The 23,835-nt window shown below is 32.5% G+C and overlaps 3 protein-coding genes across 3 annotated transcripts in view; 1 reads left to right on the top strand and 2 right to left on the bottom strand.

Moving 5' to 3' along the window:
- Positions 1-3,234, bottom strand: part of LOC106759382 (sphingosine-1-phosphate lyase) — a 6,528-nt gene extending 3,294 nt beyond the window's left edge. Inside the window, exons 1-8 of the mRNA XM_014642534.2 lie at positions 2,957-3,234; positions 2,772-2,817; positions 1,777-1,928; positions 1,581-1,640; positions 802-1,026; positions 572-713; positions 396-446; positions 212-303 (exon numbers count right to left, since the gene is read on the bottom strand). Of these exons, the coding sequence (XP_014498020.1) occupies positions 212-303; positions 396-446; positions 572-713; positions 802-1,026; positions 1,581-1,640; positions 1,777-1,928; positions 2,772-2,817; positions 2,957-3,153 (965 nt within the window). The 5' untranslated portion in view covers positions 3,154-3,234. The remainder of the gene's footprint in view (positions 1-211; positions 304-395; positions 447-571; positions 714-801; positions 1,027-1,580; positions 1,641-1,776; positions 1,929-2,771; positions 2,818-2,956) is intronic.
- A 10,695-nt stretch (positions 3,235-13,929) lies between these two features.
- On the top strand, positions 13,930-18,976 carry LOC106758047 (eukaryotic translation initiation factor 3 subunit H). The gene is made up of 12 exons (XM_014640945.2): positions 13,930-14,073; positions 14,176-14,255; positions 14,565-14,681; positions 14,783-14,886; positions 15,026-15,092; positions 15,804-15,937; positions 16,013-16,061; positions 16,303-16,374; positions 16,456-16,557; positions 16,633-16,700; positions 18,355-18,507; positions 18,664-18,976. Exons 1-12 carry the CDS (start codon positions 14,064-14,066, stop codon positions 18,719-18,721), a joined length of 1,014 nt encoding a protein of 337 aa, XP_014496431.1. The 5' UTR covers positions 13,930-14,063; the 3' UTR covers positions 18,722-18,976.
- A 478-nt stretch (positions 18,977-19,454) lies between these two features.
- On the bottom strand, positions 19,455-23,175 carry LOC106759270 (probably inactive leucine-rich repeat receptor-like protein kinase At3g28040). The gene is made up of 2 exons (XM_014642361.2): positions 21,254-23,175; positions 19,455-21,168 (listed from the first exon to the last, which is right to left on the bottom strand). The coding sequence occupies exons 1-2, from the start codon at positions 22,798-22,800 to the stop codon at positions 19,692-19,694; spliced, it is 3,024 nt and encodes a 1,007-aa protein (XP_014497847.1). The 5' UTR covers positions 22,801-23,175; the 3' UTR covers positions 19,455-19,691.
- Between the last annotated feature and the right edge of the window lie 660 nt (positions 23,176-23,835).

The raw sequence follows: 23,835 nt of genomic DNA, 5'->3' as shown, positions 1-23,835 counted from the left end.
GTGGGGGGGTGGATGGGCAGGGTGGTGGAGTGTATTATCAAAGAAAGAAGAAAAGGCCTAATAAATTGATGGATTCTGTGCCAAAGATCAGATTCAAGAAGGAAAGTATATAACACCTAAAACAATGACAAGGTAAACATAAAAGCAAAGGTAACAGACAACAACACTGAATGATGGTTCAGTAATATAAAATAAGTCATGCCAACTATACCCAAGCTCACGAGCAAATGGTAATACAAAGCCACCAAGGCAAAGATCCACATGGAAGCAAATACCAAAGCTTGATGCCAGACGACCAAGTTCCTACAGAAGAAATAGGCAAATTATATGCATTTTGTAATTGAGCAAGAAAGTTGAATATGTATTCTTTTCCAGCATTAGACGAAAAAACTTACTTCGATGGGGTCAATTATTCCATGAGGAAACCCAGGAGCAGATCCAACAATCTGGTTTATCATGATAGTCAGTTCATTTGGCAGTAAGAATTGAATATATTAGCAGGTTGTGTACCTTAACAAATCCAGTAGCAAGAATTCTGAATCTTTAGAATAAGGAAAAATAACCTTCATACCAGGATGGTATTTTTGTTGATATGGCGTCGAATCGCTTTCACATCTGCTTGAAAATTCTTGTCAACTGGTACACGCCATAGTTTGATATTAAAATACTGTGCAGCCTTGTCATATGCTGAGTGTCCAGACAAGGGAATAATCCTATAATTTGGTAGTTTAAAAATATATTAAAAATATATTAAAAATGATAATTTACCAAGTATATAATAATACATTATTGGTGACATACATTTCAGGTCTTGTAATTCCCTTTTTAGATTTCATATAGTCACGAGATGTTTTGACGGCTAATAGTATACTTTCAGTCCCGCCTGATGTCATGTTGCCACATATTTGTCCTCCAGAACTATTTTCCTTACTTCCAAGAAGTGCCGCTGTCATTGCAACCACTTCTGCTTCAAAGCGTGCAACACTCTTGAATACATCCAAATGCAGGGGATTGGTATGTGCAAACCTGAAATGTCATCAATGTAAATTGTTCAATGCATGCATACAGCTATATCAGCAACCAAGCTAATGGGCATGACTATAACCTTAAAGAATATCACAAATTCCAAATTATTTTGAAACTTGTCTATGAGACTCAGAATCTATTGAACTGGTCCAGATTATGATGTAATCATGTAATGATCTGAGTAGCAAAGAGGAATCATGTTCAGTTCTGATTGGCAAACTGGAAGACTTGACCAAAAGCATGCTTTAAATATTTTCAAGTTCAAACAATAAGGAAAGCTTCCTACAGTGCCCACATCTTAGTCAGAAGCAAGACTGACATTAAGGAAACAAAATACATAAACTGATAATGCTCCCAGCTCCTAAAGCAAATAAACTAAGGTACTTTGGAGTAGGTATACAGAAACTTTAATCAGCTACAAAACCACTAATCTATGTAAAAATCCATCTATCTAGAAGAATATACAAAGTAGATAGTAATTGTCAAACAGTGTATTAAACAATCATATTAACACAAACATAAAATACAGCTGAAAACTTTGTAGTGTCACTAACATTGAACATGCCTCGTTTATCACAGAAAAATGTCCATCGGATTCACTTCCTCCAATGTAGCTGCAAGAAATAAACAATAAATACATTAAAAAAATACAGTACTCGCCAGTCTAAGTATTACCAACATACACTGTACCAGGGCATCCCAAGAACAAATTGCTCAGAATTTAACATTTTACCAAAATTACTAACATACACTGTACCGGAGCATTTGCCTTGCCAGACCGGATCATTATTTTTTTCCTCTCTCATTTTATCAAGGACAGACGTCCCTAATCCTGCGCTTGGCAACTCAGTATTCCAACCTTCTCTTTTAGATTTGCTATCAGATTGCAACTTATCCACAACCTGAGTTCAATGACCAGATTAATAAGTAAATCAGTTACCGATAATGATGATGATCCATGGTTTAAAAAGAGCAGAAATTTTTTAAAACCAAAGTATACAGGTAACACTTGAGGTGGCACGAATTGAAATCTGTGTTTGGATTTGACGTATAATGACATTGGAGAAACCCAATCGGTTTCTTTACTTCATGCACACTAAACCCACTGATTAGTTCTCAATACAATTTTCCTAATAAAGCATATTCACGAACTTGTTTACCACCATTTTTACCCCCATACCAAACTGACCCTAAGAATGAAGGTAAAGGCAACAAAGTTCTTATGAAAAACCATTTCAATCCCAAATTTAAGAGGATACCAAACTAAAAGTACATAAAATATGTCATACCTAATTCTACAGTGATATTTCATCGCAGAGAGATATGGAGTGAAAAGCATCGAATCCTTTTAAAAACTCAGTTTCGGTAATTATCCTCTTATGTGTCTAAGCTTACCACTTTTCTCTTCCACTTCGTCATTGTAATATAATAATACAATTCTAGATAACACATCCACCCAAACGGGCCTCGTAGTCAAAATGGCATGGACTGATACAAAATTCTCCAACCTCGAAAAGTTTCGCAGTCTCAAAACCACAAAAATTTGAACTAACCACTAATCTAATAAAGGATTACGCAAAGTGAAAAACGTCCAATGAAACTAAACTCATTTCCACTAAAATCACAACAAACAAAACCAGAGCTCCAAACAGAGCGCAAGCATGCGAAGTTGACTCCTTACACAAGACAAAAACAACACCAAAGCCCAATCGAATCTAATTAAATAGAATCACACAGAACCAAACCTTCTGTTTTTCGGCATCTATGTATCCCTTCACGCAAGGAACCAATCTGCGAATTGAAACACGGATCACATATTAGATTAATTAAAACCATATGGAAAAGAGTAATTAACATATATAATATGCGTGAATATTAATATTAAAGTGAATTGGTGAGATATAGCATTGCATGGAGTGGTGTTTTGTACTTGACAGCGTTCATGATAAACCCTAGGAGCGTGGCTTTGAGTCCGTTCTCGGATAGGAGGCGTAAGAAGGAGTGAAGCGAGTGAGCGAGAAGGAGAGAAAGCAGAGGAACGAGAAGCAGAGCAAGCGGTTCGTATTGAGAGAGGAACGAATTGGCAGAGACTCTGAAGTGAGAGATCGAAGTAGAAGAAAAATCCATTGGAATCGGTGAGAAGGAAGAAAGGTAGCAATGGAGAAGAAAGAAAAAACTATAGTAGAAGACAGACAGAGAGAGAGAGAAGAGTCTATATTATATACTGTTCAGTGTATGTAGTGTTAAGAAAGGGATAACAACGGTGTCATGTTGCGTGGACAAATGGGCTATGAGTTGCGTAGCGTCCCATAAAACAACATTTAAGGTAAAAATGTCTGATTCTCGCTAATTTCAATCAAACATGTTTTAACGATCGACTGATCATCTTATTTGGTTTTTGCTTGACTCGCGGTTGAATTTTATCACCTTCGTGAATTGTATAACAATGGTAATTTTTTTTTTTCAAAATGACCGAAATAGACGTTTTAAAAAAATATATATAATTCATGTTAATTTAGAATGACTTTATTGTGAATAAATCATATTATGTCGATAGAATATTTTTAAATTAAAATTATATCACTAGCACAGTTTTAATTAAATGTTCAAGTTAAATTAAAACTTGATAAAACTGACACAATCATAATTCATAATGTTTCTAATAGTTGTCAAATTTCTATTTGTTTTATATTTATGTTTATAGTATAATTTATGAGTTTTGTTTCTTCTTTCTTTTCAATTTATTGAATATTTCAAATTATTTTACTTAATCTAATATGTTAGTTAAATGCCATTAACTTTCTTATTTTGTATAAGTTTTTGTTTACAATTACTCCCTTTATTATATCATTAAAACTGAAAACAACAATGAATGCAAATTAAATTGTTTTAAATAATTTATATTAAGTTAAAAATGATTTTAGTCATTAAACATGAAATTAAAATTTATTCTATTTTAGTTTTCAAATTTTAGAAGTAAACTAATATAGTTTTTTAAATTTAATTATGTTAAATTTTTTTATATATTAAATGTGTTTTCTTACTAACAATTAATTAAAAATTTATTAGACAGATAAATAATTCAAATCTTATCATAAACTTAATTAGATTAAAATGATTATATTTATCAACTTTTAAAATTTAAAGAACAAAATATGTCAAAATTTTAAACAAATTAATTTCATACTAGTATAAAAATTCAACAACTAAAAATATATTTACTCGGTTTATATTTAGTGTATTTTTATTTTATACTTATAAAAATCATTTTAATTTGATGGAAAAAAGGAAGGTTGTAATTATTAATTACATTAATTAATTAAAAAATCATTATAAATGCGAAAACAATCATATATATTTTATAAGATTAAGACAAATTTATTTGATAGAAAACTAATGAATGTAAAACTCGTACTTTTTTTAAGGATAAAATCTATATTACTATATAAAAATATATCTTTTTGGGTAAACATTTGTTTTCCATTCTTAAATTTTAGAAAACTATTTTTTAAATTAAAATAATTGTTTTGACAAATTTATACAATTTTGAAAAACTGATATATTTTATTTGATATTTTAAAAAAATTTAATGATTGTTTTAAACTAAAATAATTATCTATAATAAAATGATATAAAAATATTTATATTTATTTGTATGATTACGATAATATAAATTTTTCACCTTTTGTTATCATAAAATACGGTACATGCATTTTTACTTGTGTTAATCATGTACTTATTTGTTTGATAAAAAAAAGTTACATATATAAATACGACAATATTAACATTAAACGTATATGCCTTTTAACTATTTATCCCTCCAATTTAATTAACTAAATATATATTTTACAAATTTTTAAAATATAAAGGGAACAGTTTAACCAGTAATCAACTTTGTAAGTTAATTTAGAATTAAACTTTTGTAAAAGTTTTAAATTATTTTCTTAATCTAGTATGATAATTAAATATTAATTAATTTAACTAATCCTATTATGTTTATAACTAACATTTTATATTGAATTAAAACACAAAAAATGTAATTGGTGAAGTGTATCAAAATATATCTTAATAATAATAGTTATTATCATTGCATAAATTATATGTTCTTTTATATTTTTCACAGTTTTTGTATTAAATTATTTTATTATTTATGAAATTAAAATTATCATTTTTATTTTTTTAACATTAATTACTTTCATAATATGTTTAAAGAGTAATTTAATTTGTTTAAAATATTAATTACCTCCCTTAGGCATGTAAAGGCATAATCTAATAAAATCTATATTTTTCAGATAAGTGTTTAATCATTAAAAAAATATTTTTCCTAACATTGATTAATTAAGAATCTCTATCCTTTATAATTAATTATTTTTCATCTACATGTAAAAAAACCGGGCGGCCTTACAAATTCCCATTGTTATCTTCAATCTTTTAAAACTTTTACAGTATTGGAAAAATTAAAATTCCTTTTATTAATATGAATTATTTAATTTTTTAAAATATTAATTACTTACTTAATAATCGGAATTCTAAAACTTATTAATATTAATTAATTTAGAATTTATATTTTCTTCGTGTGTCAGATTCTTTCCTAACTAAAAGTATAATTATATGAAAATCATTAATTATATTTTAAATATTTAGTATTAAAGAGTAAATTCAGAATATTGTGTCTGAATTTTAAATATTATTTGAATAAACTTAAAAATGAAAAGCTTCCATTTTTATAAATCCTCAACACAAACATTGCAAGCACTATAATACCCCACCTTAAATACCCACATTATATATATGTTTGTTGTACCTTCTTCTTCTAGTAATTGTTAACAAACATTAACAAACATTGTTTTGTAAGTTTCTACATTGTTCTTTCAACTTTTAATGGCTAAGAACCATTATTTTCTAAGTTTGTCCACTTAAAAAGTCTAAGAGAGAGGAATATATGCTACCTAATAAAAACTATTTTCAAAAGCTAATTATTATTTTTTAAATATATTACATAAACAAACTTTAAAATAATAACATGCGTCCCTCCACAAATATCATTCACGTATAGACCAATATTGTTTTGTGTGATTTTATATAAAATAAAAAAATCTCATCCATATTTTGACTTAAACAATATTTTTAACTAAATCATTACAATACATAATTATTTAAATTATAGATTCGTAGGAATAAAATATTAAAGAACCATATTAATATTAAATTAATAGGATATTTGTGTTAATAATAAAATCACTTTGTGTATTGTATGACCATTTGTTCTTTTGTATAAAAGAAACTGATTCAAGGTTTAAAAAGACAAATAAGATTTTTAACAATAATAGAACACTCAAAAATTGATTTGATGTATATAAAGATTTTTTAATAATGTTCTTACTCTTAATGTTTGTATAGAGTCTAATAGTGTACAAATCAAAATAGGCTTAATTATCTTTTTAGTCTCCGAGTTGGAAGTTGAATTTCCGTTTGATACCCGCTTTTAAAAGTGATTTAATTGGATCTCCAGGTTTCTAATTTTGGTTTCAATAGATCCCTTTCGTTAAATAGCTTTTGCAGCGTTAAGTTGAATATATTTTTCTTCTATCTCTTTTGCAACAACGTTAAGCTGAATTTCCGTTTGATACCCGCTTTTAAAAGTGATTTAATTGGATCTNCAACAACGTTAAGCTGAATTTCCGTTTGATACCCGCTTTTAAAAGTGATTTAATTGGATCTCCAGGTTTCTGATTTTGGTTTCAATAGATCCCTTCGTTAAATAGCTTTTGCAACATCATTAAGTTGAATATATTTTTCTTCTATCTCTTTTACAACAGCTTGCAGCAGCGTTAAGTTGAATATATTTTTCTTCTCTCTCTTTTGCACTTGTTGACACTTTTTTTTTCTCTCTTCCTATTTCTCTCACCATTTAATGTTTCACCTTTCCTATATTCTTTCTCCACTTGAATACCCATTTAACCAATCTAAAAATTTCCTCTGCACCTTTATTTTCTTGTTCCAAATCTTCATTATTTGTTTACTTTATTTTTTTTCTTTTAACAATACACACACCTATATATCTAAGAAAATAATAACCCATCCAACATTTTTTTCCCTTCTACTATTTTAAGTTTTCTAATCACCCATACAGAAAAAAAAGGTGGTGTGAAAGTTCGTGTTATTATGTTTTTAATAAAAAAAATAATGTTTAAACGATTTTTTTTTACATACAGTTGATTAATAATTTTTTATAATAATATTAGAGTTGATTAATGGTATTTTAATGAGAAATTAAATAATTTTTAACTGATTGTGGTAAATAAATGAATATTTTAATAATTAAAATTTAAAAAATATGTAACAGCAACACATGAGTATATATGAGAAACAGAGATGACAGATGGATGTGCTGCAGCACACATGTAAGGAAAAAGTGTAACATATACTCGAACACGATCATTCAATTGCAAATTGTCACATATAATAAGTTTGCTATGTTTCACAATAACTAACTTTTTTAGTATTGATAGGTCATACCTTTAAATTAAATCTTTTAAAATTCAACCCCCAATGATGATTTCTGATTGAGAAATAGTATAACATTTCTTACATTGACCATTCATGACAACCAAACTCCCATTATTACTGTCAAAATTGCATTTGGGTATGTGACTATTGTCCCTAACCACTTCCCAATCTGCTGGTATTTGAACGTAAATAAGTATGATAAGCTGACATGTGCTTTGTTGCCACCATCTTTAAATGTATGAAGGTAAATAATCATTGTTTTCATTTAAGGACTTTTACAGTAGTATATTCGAGGTGCAGTGCTTGTTAAGGTAGCCAATACTGATGAAACAATTAGCAATTACTTAATAACCCCAAATAAAAAAAAATATCAAATTTTTATACATCTAACGTAAAGAAGATCATGTACCAAAACAAAGAAAGAAACTAAAGGACGTTGAAACCAAACAGATCTATGTGATTTAGAGCGTGCAAAAGAGACTTGAGCAGAAAGAGAAAGAAGACATCAGTATCCCCACGCGTTGGCTTGCGTGTGAAATAAGTATTTTCCATATTATCTATCATTCATTCATCTTCAACTCTTAGTTTCATAAGTATTTTAAAGCCCTTAGTTTCAAAACATGATCGCGTTCTTCAAAAGAGGTTACATCACCACTCTTCCCAACACAACTTCATCGTCATCTTCTTCTCTCTCACCATGACCCCTTCTGTCAATAACCACACAAGTGAAATTGAGTTCACTCATCATGAAAGTGAAGAAGAGGTAGCACATTTGCATGCAGCCACACCATTTGACGTCAAAAACTTGTTAACTCATTGGCAAATGTACCAAATCGTTCAAGTAATAAAACTGGTAAGACCAGGTATCGTTTTCCCAAGAGACTTGTGCAACACATGACAATTATTCCTTTTATAACTCAATTAGACATCAAAGTGCACAAAAACAACACAAGAAACTCTTTTTGGTATTTTATCAAACAGTTGGTGTGCAAGGAATTCAACATAGTGTATTTACAATTTGTCAAGACTAGAATTCATCCATTTCATTCTCATGCATTCACAAACATCTCAATTCCATCCAATAAGTATTCAATTTCAATTCTAGGTTCAATCATATTTTTCAATACTTCAAGAACCACAATTCATGCCATGGGTAATCAAGCCACAACAAGCATTAAGCATAGAAATCAAATACTAACATGAATTAGAAAAGCATATATCATTAACATCACAAAATACATAAGAATTCTATGGTTTACAACTAATCTCAACAAATAGGGAAAGCCCTCCATGGAGGAGAACTTAGGGTTCTACAAATTGAAGAGATAAGGAAGAAATTGGAACCAAAGAGAAGATGCAAAGCCTTTCCCAAGGTTCTTGGCAGCTGCTCCATGCTCCATTTACGCCTCCCCTTCGCATCTCCATCTCCAATTTGTGACTCATCTTCTTCCTCAACCCAAAAGGGGCATAATCACCATTGAAGAAGCTTGAAGACCCAAGGAGGAGTGGGAGAGCTTCCCAACACCCCAAATAGCCTCCAAGGGCCTCTCCCAATCTCTCTAGGTGAAGAATGAAGTGTAGGAGGAGAAGAATGCCCAAAAATCGCGAGAACCATGTTTAAATAACCCATTTTTGACACATCAGCGGAAAGTCGCGCCCAGCGTCCCCTTCTGGGGCGCCCGGGCGCCATAAAAATACAAAACAGCGAATCATAGGGCGCCCAGCCCCCTTTTGGGGGCGCCCCAGCCCGGACAACTTTGACAACATTCTAAAATTCAGGCTCTTGCGCGATTCCGAAGGCGTCCAACATGGGTATTTGCTTCAAATTGATCTTTTATGGTCCCAAAACATGTTCCCTTGAGTTCTTGCTTGTTTTCCTCCACTAGAATTGCTTCCTATTCCTTTATTTCACGCACTCAAACATAGAGATTAGAGGTAAAAATAAGCATATACTAAATAAACACAAGAAAACTAGAAAACACACTAAATGTGAGGATAAAACAAAGTAAAAGCTATGAAGGAGTTGATTTTGCCACTAAAATGATGCTTAAATAATGGTAAGAATTAGCATTATCACCCCTTCTGTCAATAACCACACAAGTGAAATTGAGTTCACTCATCATGAAAGTGAAGAAGAGGTAGCACATTTGCATGCAGATTCAGCTCTTTCCATGGACAACAACACAACAATGCAGGTGCATGCAGATCAAAAGTGTTTAAACCACAAGCTTTCTCTCTTGATCATCCCAATTTCTCTCCCTTATTTCAAACAATAATTTCAAACATGTTCCATCAAATCATTTCATTTACATTTAACAATCTAAATTTGTTTGAATTTTCAATGGAAATGATAAAAGACGATAATATATATAACGAATAATTGAATCATGTGATTTTTGTCAGTTCTGCCATGTCCCCAAAAGCTAGGAAAACAGGGGTGGAGTGGGTCTAAAGCCAGTAATTGTTTTAGGATGATTGGCTTCTCCGACAACATCTACTGCTTGGCCAACACGAACTGGCACTGATAAAGGCTTCAAGTTCTCATCCACAGTCAGCTAAATCCTTGGCTGTTGCAACAAATTACAGAACGTGACTAAGAATAGCTAAAAATGGAAAAAGGAAGAGTCTCGCTTGAAAGAGGAAAGGACACTAAAATAAACCTACATTGCCAAAACGAGGAAGCACATAACATGGTGGTATTTCATTCCTTCAATTATACGAATTTAGATATGCCTTCACATTATTTTGTGTAAGTTTTGCTCTTTGAGCAAACTTAACTGAGTAGAAGTAGGGTGTTGCGGTGGTGGTAATGTGACTGGGGGATTGGCTTGGCGGGGGAGGAGTTGATGAAGAAGCGTTGAGGATGGATGAGTTGAAGAAGTGTAAATAATGGTGGAAGAAAGAAAAAAATGTGGAGATAGTTAATGGTGAGAGAAATAGGAAGAGGGAGAAAAAAAAATGTCAAGTGCAGGAGAGAGAGAAGAAAAGTACATTCAACTTAATGCCGTTACAAGCTACTTAACGGAATGGACCTATTAAAAGCAAAATCAATAACGTAGGGACCTAATTAAATTACTTTTAAAAGCGGGTATCAAACGGAAATTCAGCCCCCAACTTAGGGACTAAAAAGGTAATTAAGCCATCAAAATATACATAAGACGCTCATAGTTGATACATATGGTACTTTAATCATTTCCAACCTCTGTGTTTCACTTTACCATTGATAGAAAATGGGACATAAATTGGTTTGCAATATTGTATATCAAAGCATAACAATTTTTTTCTTTTAACAAGGCCAAACCTTTTTAATTTTTGTGTCTCAGTGAATCTACATTCTTAAAATTTTTTTGTTGGTCTCAAGTCCTTCATATCAAACTCCATGATCAATTGTGCGTTCAATTATTGGATTCAAGCTTTATTGAATCTATTACTAACATGTCATCCGCGTACAAAAATAAGATGATAAAATTATTCTCACCAAACTCATTGTAACAAGTAAGATGATCTGAACTCAATCTATTGTAACCAAAGTTAATGATGAAAAAACTAGATCTCTAGTACGAACAACTGGGTGTTTGCCTTAAACTTGTTCAACATGTAAACCAAAATTTATTTTTCTTTAAAACCTCCTAGCTAGAGCACTATTACATTCATGCTAACTACAACCTTCTGGGCAATAGGATCCCATAAGTGATACCATCACATTGTCAGCATAACCTAAACATTTAATTATTTTCCTAGTTTCAAGTTGTATTTGTGTTATAAATTCCTTAAATAATGGAAATACACCTAACATCCTCTTAATGGGGATAAACCCATAATCCACTGGAGCAATCGTCAATTTAATAACACGAAATATTTTGTCTCCCTAAAATAATGTTTGTGATTTTTATACATCATAAGGAACAAAGTATAATATATGTTTGCTTTGGGTAGCTTCTCCAACAAACTTTAATCTATTTTACTTATTTATCACATAATGCTTACAGAAAAGGCAAGTCAACCTTTTTGCACTCAGGAAAGTTATTACATTCCATAATAATTTCCTAACTTGGTTCTGAAATATGCCAAAGTCTACCATGTCACATCATCACCACTTTTTATTGACTTATTGATGGAACTGTTACATTGGCTATTTGTAATGTATCTTTTGTAAGCATGTACAAATTTAACATGATTTTTTTTGTTTCCATCGTTATCAGATTATGTCTCACCACCTTTAATATTTCACATTCATTATGGATCTTACACCCAAGGTCATCTAATTACCCAATAAATAATACATTCACGTGTCATATTCCTTGAATTGTGAGAATAGTGCACCGTTATGCATTTTTATTTTTATGGTACTGAATCCAGTGATCTTTAAGGCATGATCATTCCCCATGAACCATATCCATTATACCTACTATGTTTTTCCTCATGGATTCTTCTTTTAGAATAGTTTCAACAACATCCTTAAAGTGTAAGTTTTCATCAATGTTGTAATTTTGTTATGTTGTTGACGAATAAAACAAATAAACTTTGAAGTTAAAACTTTATGCATTCATTTTAAACTATGTTGAAATCTACTGTTGAAAGTTGAACAAACAACATATTTAGACTATTAATGTGGTCCGTCACTTTTGTGAACTTACTCATTGGAAGAATATAAAGTTTTATCTTCAATAACATTCACGCGTGAAATGACTTAATCTCATACAATTCGATGAGAATATCTCAAATCTCCATAGTTAAAGTCTTATTTGTGATAATTGATGAAATTGTACAAACAAAAATGCCAAGTGCAAATTTACAATAATATTATCTATCATTTTTTTATACTTTTTATTTGTGATGTTTATAAATCTTTATTCGATATTTGTCTTTTTGTAAAATTGTCTTCATTTTCAATTTTATAATGAGAAATTATTTTCATTGAACTTAAAACAATATAGGAATTATATCAACTTCTAAACAAGTTATAAATTTAATTAGCTATCTTTTAAAAAGATTTAGAGCGCGGAATATTTCGCATGATATCTAAAAAAACTTGAAGGATTTTCTTTGAATTTTTGAAATTAGTTTTTGCTTGTTAAATAACATATCATTAGAAAATTCTAAGAGTATAACGAGAACACGTATGAAATGAATCTTAATTCCATATAATTAATTTTATTAATTGAAATAATGTAATTAATTTCACTATTCCACCATAAAATTTGAAATAATCAACTTCACTGATTAATTTTTCAATAATGTTTAAGACTTCGTTAGTTTTATATATATATATATATGTGTGTGTTTTGTTTTTTTTATTAATTTAAGTCTTTTTTACCTTTAATTATATTTTAATTTTTAACAATATTAAAATGAAAGATAAATAACTAAAAAAATAAGAAAAACAGGACGATAAACATTAAAATTATTTTATTAATTATTCTTTTTATGTATTAAATTAATTATCGATTATAATTGTATAACATTTACGAACATTTTAATTACTTAAATAAAATAAAACTACATTAATAATTATTAAAGTTAAAATTCGATTAATGTATATTATAATTTTTTTTTTAAATTTAATGTTTAATTGGTGGGCTCGATCCTCTTTCATTATATTACTTGTAATTGTTTAATTCTAGGTTTTTATTAAATAAATGTTTATTATTTCACCATTTTATTTCTCCCACATAACTCATCTCACTTTTCACCTTCCTTTGCTGTGTTGCTTTAGACAACTTAATCCAATAGTCTAAATAAACCTATATTATATTTTTTACTGTACATAAAACAAAAATTTACGTTTAAAAAATACCTATCTAATTAATTTATTTATCAATACAGTTTTATGATTGATGCGAGGAAAAGTTGTAATCCTTTTTCTTAAATATCTATAAAAAATTAATTGTCTAATCAAAATATATTTTCTAAATTGAAGATATTAGCAGTAAAATTTCTATAATGATTATAAGACATGTGATGTATTAAAAAAAAATAAAAAAAATAAAAAAAGTTTCCCAAGAAGAGGAATATAATTTTGTCATGAATAGTTTTATCATAAAAAATAGTATTTGTGTATATTATTATTATTATTATTATTTTAAATACACTATAAAATAATTCGTTAGCGTGATTTATTATATAATTTATATAAATATTATGGTAACATATCAAAGTCTGTTTATTTTTTTATTTTATTTTACCTTTAAAATATTATTAATTCGTATATATATCAACATTACAATGATATGTTATTATAGATATAGATTTTATATTAACATTTTAAATTATTACCAAAAAAATAAAATATATAAACAGTTTTTAGAGATCTTTGATATATATTAAGTTAATTTGATAATGTTAATTTCATAACCAAAATTATAATGTCGTTTTTATTATATTATTTCTAAAATCGGGCTAATAATTTTCTTGTGGACTATTTGAACCCAATTGCAGGCAAAACCCCTTCTCTTGCTCCGGCGTGCGTTAGGGTTTCTTCCTCTTCCGAACTCTATCGCAGAGTCTTGCATCTTTCGATTCAAAACATGGCTACAAGTATGATTTCGTTCCAAACAATCTGTTCTAAGTTAGGGTTTTTCTTTCGTTTTTGTTCGCTCGCTTAATGCCATTGAGTGATGTCTCGTTTTACGCATGCAGCTACGACTAGATCTTTTCTCCAAGTCGCGGCGACGGAGGAGGCTGCGCCACCGCTTAGAGTCGTTCAGATTGAAGGACTGGTATGGATTCTATGCTTTACAAACTTCAATGGCTCCACTGTTGTTCACTTTTTCCGTTGTATATATGGGGTTAATTTGGAAGGGTCTTTCGTCCAGCTTCAATTTGTTTCTTGCTTGTGTATAATATGTACTTGTTTTCTCCAATAATATGGACTTTGAAATGACAACATTTATTATGTTGATGGGCATCTGGTAGAAGGATTCATGTTATATGCTTTTGTGGCTTGTATTGTAAGTGAATATTCATTAATTCTGCTCTGTGAAGAAACACTGACGCCAATCTGGTGCTATCGTGTCTTGGTTTAACAGGTCATTCTTAAGATAATTAAGCATTGTAAGGACCACTCGCCTTCTTTAGTCACTGGGCAACTTCTTGGGTTGGATGTTGGCAGTGTTCTTGAAGTTACCAACTGTTTCCCCTTTCCAGTATGATGTTTCCTTACTTTTTCCTTTTTGTTTCTCCATTTTTGAATCCTTCACCACTGCCCTCCCAAATTCATCGTTGTTTTGGTTGCTAAAAATCGCAGATGAGGGAGGAGGACGAGGAAATTGAAGCTGATGGAGCTAATTACCAGCTGGAAATGATGAGATGCCTGAGGGAGGTTAATGTTGACAACAATACTGTTGGATGGTATGTATGATGAAGATACCATTTTTCGTGTGTGATACCTGCTCTTTTAATGGTTTATCTAATGTGATGAAATTTTGGTTCGAGACGTTCTTTCTTTGTAATAATTTCTCCTACGTATGGGATAATTCTCCGAATCCAGGTACCAATCTACATTGCTCGGCTCCTTTCAGACTGTGGAACTTATTGAAACCTTTATGAATTACCAGGTAGCGAATGCTTTTTAATTTATTTATTTTTGCATAATTTTTCTTCAGCTGGGATTTCATGGTAAATGACGTTATGCACAAATGCTCCCATAGTTTGATATTTACAATAACATGCCTCTCATGACTATTCTGCTTGGGTCAAACGAAGCCATTATTAGGATGTTATTACTATATCATAATAACATGTGAAACTATAAATTGATAATGCCCAACTGGCCAACACAGGATAAGGTGTGCACCACCTAGGATTTGAACTTCTGAGTGGTTACCTATTATGAATTTATGATCATGTGGCACGATGCCATACCAATTGTGTCAGATAAGAAAGTTACCCTTTACGGTTCATTGGAAATATTATGCATGCTTAACTGTATTATTTTTACAAACATGCTTATCATGTTGCTTCGATTTAGAATTAGTCTTTTCTGAAATCAGGGAGGTTGAGTGGAGTATATAGAATGACAAACATACCCAATGTTTGTATATAACTAGATGACGTGAATGCCATGCCTTTTCCAATGTTCAGGTTTCCTGTTACTTCAATTTATTGTAAAAATGGCAGCTAGTGAATTCTGATATTTAAAATAGAAAATTTTGTTTTTGATGCAGTCTGTTGTGCATTTTTTCTTTTCTTTTTGCTGAAGACAATATTTTCAACAGTATCAAGCCCGATGAATGACCTTTTGTTTCAAACTTATCAATGTTTTTCAGGAGAATATTAGACGTTGTGTTTGCATAATATATGATCCATCAAGGTCTGATCAAGGTGTTCTGGCTCTGAAGGCCTTGAAGCTTTCTGACTCATTCATGGAACTCTATCGCAGCAATAATTTTACTGGGGAGAAGTATGAATTTTCTTCTGTGTCTTGTTGTCTAAAGTTGAACCATTTGATTTCTTATTTTTCTGTCTTGTGAAATAGATTGAGGGAGAAGAATTTATCATGGGTGGATATATTTGAGGAAATACCGGTAAGTTTTTCCAGGAATCTGTCTTTCCTTTTTGGGTGGTTTGACCAATAGAATGGTAATAATCTTCTTCATATCTGTTAATGCAACAGTTAGGAATGAGCTAGAAATGCTACTGGCATTAAGATGAATACTATTGTTGCATATTTTATAGTATGGAAGTGTATTAATTTTGGTTTTGAATTATTTTTTTGGGAGGTTTTTTTTATTAATGATGACCATTCATTTTTTTTTAATATATCAGATCAAAGTTTCAAATTCTGCCCTTATCAGTGCTTTCATGACTGAGCTGGAACCTGATACTCCAGTAACCCAGGTGAACAATGATTTTTAGTAGGGATTCTTTTGGTCATTTTAAATTTATTTTATGTTTACATCTGCTTTTGTGCCATTGCAGTGTGATTATGACCGTCTGCAATTGTCAACCAGTTCATTAATGGAAAGGAATACGGAGTTTTTGATAGAATGCATGGATGACTTGTCACTAGAACAACAAAAGGTTATTTTAGCTCTTTTTGTGTGTGGGTGTTTTGTTCTTTCACAATGTAACTTACTGAAATTTCTTCTATCTTAGTTCCAATTCTACTATAGGAGCTTGTCTCGTCAACAAGCTCAGCAGCAAGCATGGCTCCAAAAGAGAAGGTACGTTTAAGGTTACCTTTGAACTAGAATCTTCAAAAGTAACAACTTCATTATATTTTCTTTGTAAGACTAATTCATAGATCAGCAGTTAGTTTTTTATGTTCTTTGAAGATGGTCAGCGTTTGAATGGAGGCTTTTTGCTCACTAATGATTTTGTTTTTATTCAGATTCCATGTCTTTGAATATAGGTTTTCTAATTGTTTTAGATTCTGTTTATTCTCATGATTTATTGAATACTTTGTGAAATCTACATACATAGCCATTTAGTATCAGATTTCCATTTTAGGAAGCTACAATGTGCTTCATAGTGGGTGGCCAATCTGCATAATCCACCAATGATTTAAATATTGTTGTTAGCATATATTTTATTTCGCTTATTTAAATAACTTTTTAAGTTTTTATCTAACTTTTTTTGACATAAGAGTTTACCCACCTTTTTGGTTTTCTTATGAAGCCCTCTACCCACAAAATGGAAACTAAGGAATTAGTACCTTAGTTTTACACAATAACTAGTGATTACACCTATGATTAAACTGATTTAGCAATGATTTTGCAAACAATAAAAAGCTAGCACATGAATATTGGTTGTAAGCTTTACAGAAATTTTCAAATTAGACGTTTTAAATTTTGTACCAGGATATATTTTTGTTCCTTACTATAATTAAACTGTAATTTACATGAAAACAATCATTTTTGTATTTCTAAAATTGACTCGAGTTGAACAATGACAGCTGACAAGCTCCTATACTCGAAGCACTGGTTTTTACGTTTGATACATAAATACCTTGATATTTTTTTAACCATTTTCTGCTTTCTGGTCAAGAACTTTGTTAGACTTTGTATTATACCTTTCCATAATTTGGAAGTAAAGACCAGTCCGCACAACCATTTACATGTATTGGATGAATATTATACATTATGTTTTTCTCAGTGCATGTCATTAGACAACTTATAACCTCCATTGTTATCATAGTTGTGTGAACTCAATTTTATCCACTGTTAATTTAGCACCGGAGGTAGGAAGCACAATTGTTTATTGGGAAGAATTGTGACCTGTGATTCCTTTGAATTGCTACTGAATCAGCAGAATAGCAGTTTTTCTTTGTCATGTACTTTTTCTCTATTTCTTAGTTTTTGCCAAGTTTTAAATGAACTGTGGTTGAAGGGATAAACTCTTACACCTAATCATACAGAGTCAAAAATATAAGGACAAGAAACTAAATTATTATATTTTTGAAATGGTCCCCTCCCTCTACATCTCTCTCATTGCATGTGCTATGGGTATGATATGATGATCAATGTATTATATGTTAGGAAATAGTGATTTTCTGTTTTTTCTTTTGGAGGGGCTGGACCATTGCCATCGTAATACTTTGCTTTATGCTTTATCGTTTTTTATTTTTGAAATCCCATATCCAATAAATGATAAATGTATGTTTGGTAATTGTAGCACAATTTTTAACTTTTACTTTCAACCGAACATTATGGAAATCCAGCAGTCTTTGAATATTCGCAGTCCTGATTAACAATTTTATCATTGGCTGTCTTTTATTTTAAGCACACCCATGAAAATTAATGGTAGCAATAGATAGCTTATCCCTTGTTTTCAAATATTGTTTGTGCATATTATATATTTTTGTTTTTGAAATAATAGGGCGGAGAACATGGCTCGTAAAGCTGCTGGAGAAGAGCCCTTGCCAGAAGAAGATCCTTCAAATCCCGTTTTCAAGCCCCTCCCCGAGCCATCACGGTTGGAGAGCTTCCTCATAACAAATCAAATTTCCAACTACTGTAATCAAATCAATGGGTACGTGATGATGACCGTGCTCCTCTTTTTTCATGTTTGAGGAGCAAATATACGAAGTTACCGATTTGAAGTTTCTGACTTTATTTTATTTCTTGTAATTGTCTTCTCTAGCCGATTGAGTTTAATCTTCCATACATTCTGTTGCATGTTCTGCAGGGTGTCAGGGCAGAGCTTTAACAGGCTGTATTTGATGAAGGCTTTGCATGAGGATTGAAAACGCAATTTTTGTCTGCCATTCTTATGGTTTAGTCCAATTTCTTTTCCATATAGTACCGAGACTTTTCTGGTGAATTTGGCAGTAAATTAGAGTATTATGATTTTAAGGCGACGCAATTTTTGTTTATTTTTGAACCCATCCATTATATATGCCTGTATAATCTGTTCTTTGGAGATACATGCTGAGCCACTTGCTTGTTATTGAGTTATCACAAAATTGAGCATCCAGTTGTATTTACCAGCTAATTCATTATTTTTGTGGAAAATATAACACCTTTAAGGAAAATAAGGAGGCTCCTTGAGTTGAAGTTAGAAGACCAATGCTCGCACTTTCTTGCATTTAATGGCAGAAAATTACTTTTTTGAAAATCCAAGTGGGCCTTGTAATGCGCAGGATACGTATTTAAGGAAGCCTTTTACCTTTGAATGCGCAGTAATAGAAACATTTTACATTTTGTGGAAGCCTTTACGATTGGTTGGAAATTACTGATTTTATTCGGTATAGCTAAATCCTAACCATTCATAAAAACAAACAAAAAAGACAGTAAAGCTAGCATTCTTCTTCTGTGTATGTTGCCGGATTAAAGTTACGTTTATAACAATGCGTAAGTTTTGGTTCTTAAATTCCATTTTCTTACCTGGTAAACTTTTCTTTCCTAGAACTCACGCTGTCCTCTCCGATGAATAACATGTCTAAATTGACGTCGTTTGTAACAGGATTAAAAGTGGGGTAAATGAAATCCATAAAGCTTGTCATTTAAAGAGAAATCAAGAGTTGAGAATAACGGATTTATATAGCGATTTCCATTTATACGAGGAAAATCTGCTTGTACTTGAAAGAACAATCAACATAAACCAAATGGCTATTAAGGAAATTGAAAAGGATACACAACATAAAGAGAAAAAATCTTAGTAGTTAACATATGTTTTTCTATATGACAAGCTAGTTCATCAGAAAGCATATCGCATCAAAACACTTCCATCCTTTGAGGAACTGGTGTTTTAATGACCTGCAGTATTTGCACCACTTCAGCCATAGTTGGCCTGCTAGAAGGAATTTGAGAAGTGCATACCATCGCCAGCTTTAGAACAGGCAATACCTCATCTTCTGGGTACTCATTCATACTTTGATCCACACATTCCAACACATTACCTTGCTCAAGCAGCACCCTCACATGGTCATTCAGTATAAGCACATTGTCTTCACCATACTCCACTGGCCTCCTACCTGTCACCAGCTCAAGGATCATCACCCCAAAACCATACACATCACATTTCTCATTCACCCTTAGGCTCTGGCACGCCAATTCCGGTGCCACATATCCTAATGCACTCTGAAACCTATTGCTCATCACATGCCTGTCTAGCTTTGTCAGAAGCCGAGCTAACCCGAAATCTGAGATCTTGGGGTTGCAGTTTTCATCTAGCAGAATGTTACTTGGCTTTATGTTGTAGTGGATGATTGGTGGACGGAAAGAATGGTGCAAATGAGCAATCCCTTTTGCTGTTCCAAGCAAAATTTTGAACCTTATAGGCCAAGAAAGAGGAGGACTAGACGGAAGCCTTTCATGCAGCTTGGCTTGCAAACTACCATTTGGTGCAAACTCAGTTACTAAAAGCTGTAATTGAGGAGTCCAATAGTATCCTTTCAATGCTATTAGATTTGGGTGCCTTGCTTTCCCTAGGATTCTTACCTCCCTGTCAAAGTCTTCTGGATATTGGATTATGTTTGTGGATATAAGCTTCTTGATTGCGACCATTCTACCTTGTGATCCCAATGGAACCTTGTAGAGGGTTCCAAAGACTCCTTCTCCAATCTCTGATGCCTTGTTGAGCAAGGACTCGGGATTGCTGATCCAATCAGGTGAGGACTGGGAATCAAACAGGATCAGCTTTCCTGTGGCTGGACTCCCTGATCTTGAAGAGCTTGAGCACATGCTTTCCAAAGCATTATCCACAAATGATAGCCTTCTCCTCACAGAAACATTAAGCAGGCTAATAGCAATCACTCCTAATACAATCACAAAAGATGCAGATATCGCTACAATGGCAGATACGCTAAGAAACCTGTGGCGGTGAACCGATCCTGACTCAGATGATTCGTTTCTTTGCCTTTGAGGGCTTATTTGGCTGTTATAGGCATTTGGGTCAAGCACCAGTGGCTTGGGGACATTCATCTTGCACGGACCCTGCAACAAGGGTGAGCATAGACCCAGGTTTCCTTCCAAGGAACTTTTGTCCAAGTTCTGAAATATGCTACTTGTAGGAAGCCTGCCTGTGAGCCTGTTGTATGATATATTCACAGCAAGTAGACTCTGAAGCATTCCAAGCTCCATTGGTATCTCTCCACTTAGTTCATTGAATTCCAGTTTGAGGATTTTTAGCTTGTTTAGCTTTGACATGGACTTCGGGATTGAACCAGTCAAGTTATTGTGAGACAAACTCCTGCATAAAAGTAGAACAAATTAGTATCTTCCAAAAAAGACGTGCACCAAAACTAAAACTTAGGCTTCAGAAATAGGATGCATACAGCAAGTAAAGAGAGCTGCAATTCCCAATCTCTTCGGGAATATTCCCTTGCAATAAATTTCCATCTAGTTGGAGGACAGCTAAATTGCCTGAGTCGCATATATCTGCTGGAACTGAACCACGCAAGCCACTGTTTCGAATATCCAAAACTTCTAGATTCTGAAGGAGGCCAAATTCTGGAGGCATCTGTGAATGAAGATCATTCCAAGACAGATTCAAATAACGTAGTTTTGAAAGAAGACCAGTTTCTGCAGGGATATTCCCTTGGAGATGGTTATCTGAAAGATCCAAGCTGGTTAGAGTTTCCAAGAGCCTGCTTGATCCTGCTGGAATTGAGCCACTCAATTCATTGCGGGACAAGTCTATTTCCTCCAATCCTAGGCCAAACAAACCCTCTGGAATGGTGCCATTGAAACCATTGCCTCTGAGATGGATCACAGATAACTTCGTGCAGGAACTTAGTGATGATGGAATAGTTCCAACAAGCTTGTTACTTGAAACTCCCAGATGAGACAGTGATCCCAGTCCCCCTATTGACTGTGGGATGCTTCCAGTGAACTCATTGTTTGAAAGCTCTAGGTACTCCAGACTGGTAAGGTTACCAATCCATTGAGGGAATTCGCTGGTGAAAAAATTATTTGATGCCTTGAAATAGTTCAAAGAACTAAGCCTCCCAAGTGAATCAGGTAGTTCTCCACTGAACTGATTATCACTAAAATCCAACCTACTCAGATGCAGGCAGAATCCAATATCAGTGGATAAAGGACCTGAAAACTGGTTACCTTGTAATAGGATCTCCTTGAAGTTATGTATGGATGAAATTCCATTAGGTAAAGACCCAGATAAGGCATTCTTGGATAGATCCAAAGTTCTAAGCCTGGTTAGTGACCAAATCCCGTTAAAGTCCACATTACCAGAGAAACGATTATTGGAAAGATTAATGCTATTCAATGAGGAGCACCTAGACAGTGAACCAGGAACCTGCCCATCAAACATGTTCCTAGCTAGAGAAATGTGATGAAGGGAAGAACAAGTATCAAAAAAATTCTCAGGGATTGATCCCGAGAATGAATTCTCAGAAAGATCAAGAAACTTTATTGAATTCATATTCACAAAAGAAGTAGGGATTGAACCAGAAAGAGAATTGTGACTAAGGTTGAGTCTCTCAAGAGTAGTGGAAAGAGTAAGAGATGGACTAATACTCCCACTCAAGTTGTTATGAGAAAGGGACAGTACAGTAAGATGCTGCAATTTCTCAAGCCCTCTTCCAATCTTCCCAGATAATCCCAAGCCATCCAATGAGACCTCAGAAACTCTTCCGCTCTGAGGATTACACTGCACGAACTGCCATGAACATGGACTGGCATCGTCTTCATTCCATGAAGCAAGATAAGAAGAAGGGTCTTGAAGGTCTGATTTGAACACAATCAAGCCAAGAACATCATCATTCAACTGGACAGGCACGTCATTGTTTCCCAAGCATGTCAGAAAACAGGAAACTGAAATCAGAAAACTCAAAACTCTCGATCGAAACTGAGAAATACTCATTCTCGTCCTTCTTCCTCTTGATGGGGCTGGTGGAGTTATCTTTCTATCTTTAGTAGTCAGCTACGATGATGGTTTATTTCTCTTTGGGATAGCATAGTATGTGAAAACTGTAATGACTGGTAGATGTTACACTACATTTGCGAAAACGATTTTACATGTGAGCTCACGAGAAGGAGAGAAGAATATTTTACAGAAATGGCTATTGAAGAAAGCAAAAAATGGGTGAATATGGTATTGTTAGTGTAGTCCGTGATCAAACAGTTTTGGTCCAACAGACGTGGCTAAGCTACTGACAAATTGCCACCCCATTACACCTTACAAGGCCTTTGTCCAAACAAGCCTTTGTCGTGTCCTACAACCTCTACCTCCTGTGCCTTTCCTTTCTCTCCTTTTCGAATATTCAGTCAGTTAAATATGCATTTTTTTAGTGTAAATTCAAGAATAATTTTGTGAACATGTATATACGTGTTAACTGTTTCCTTGTGAGGTTTTGTAGTTTTACTATCATTCAAATTATGAACAGTTTTTTTTTATTGGTGAGAATGGTGTTGTTGAATGATATGATGCATTGATCTTGATGCCTCTATGAGGAGGAACCATTTTTTAGTTTAAACTACTGATACTATGACACTTCCTTCTCTTGTCTCTGCAAAATGCTGTGTGGTTTGTTTGAGAAAAGAAAAATAGTCACTCTTCAATCTAGAGAAAAGAATCTCGAATCTGCAACAATAAACTCTGATTTATTAGAGAGAGATGCTAGTTCAAATGAAAATAATATTCTATTTGGTATACATGCAATAAAAAATAATATAGCAGCAACTAGATAACTAGAAAATGTTAATATATAGCTTAGACAAAAGTGTATAAGAAATAAGAAAGTGAATGATAAAATTATGCAGAAGAAAATTAAATAATTGAAGTACGTCATGAGAATTTTTTGGTTGCAAATATTGTTTAGTCTGAGTCATAATCAGTCTATTATTATAAGAATGCTTTGCTGTAGATGAAGAGATATCTTATAGCTATCTTATAGCT

This window comes from Vigna radiata, chromosome 4, assembly GCF_000741045.1.
Source record: "Vigna radiata var. radiata cultivar VC1973A chromosome 4, Vradiata_ver6, whole genome shotgun sequence".
Taxonomy (NCBI): Eukaryota; Viridiplantae; Streptophyta; class Magnoliopsida; order Fabales; family Fabaceae; genus Vigna; species Vigna radiata.
This window is presented reverse-complemented; position numbering and strand designations above follow the sequence as displayed.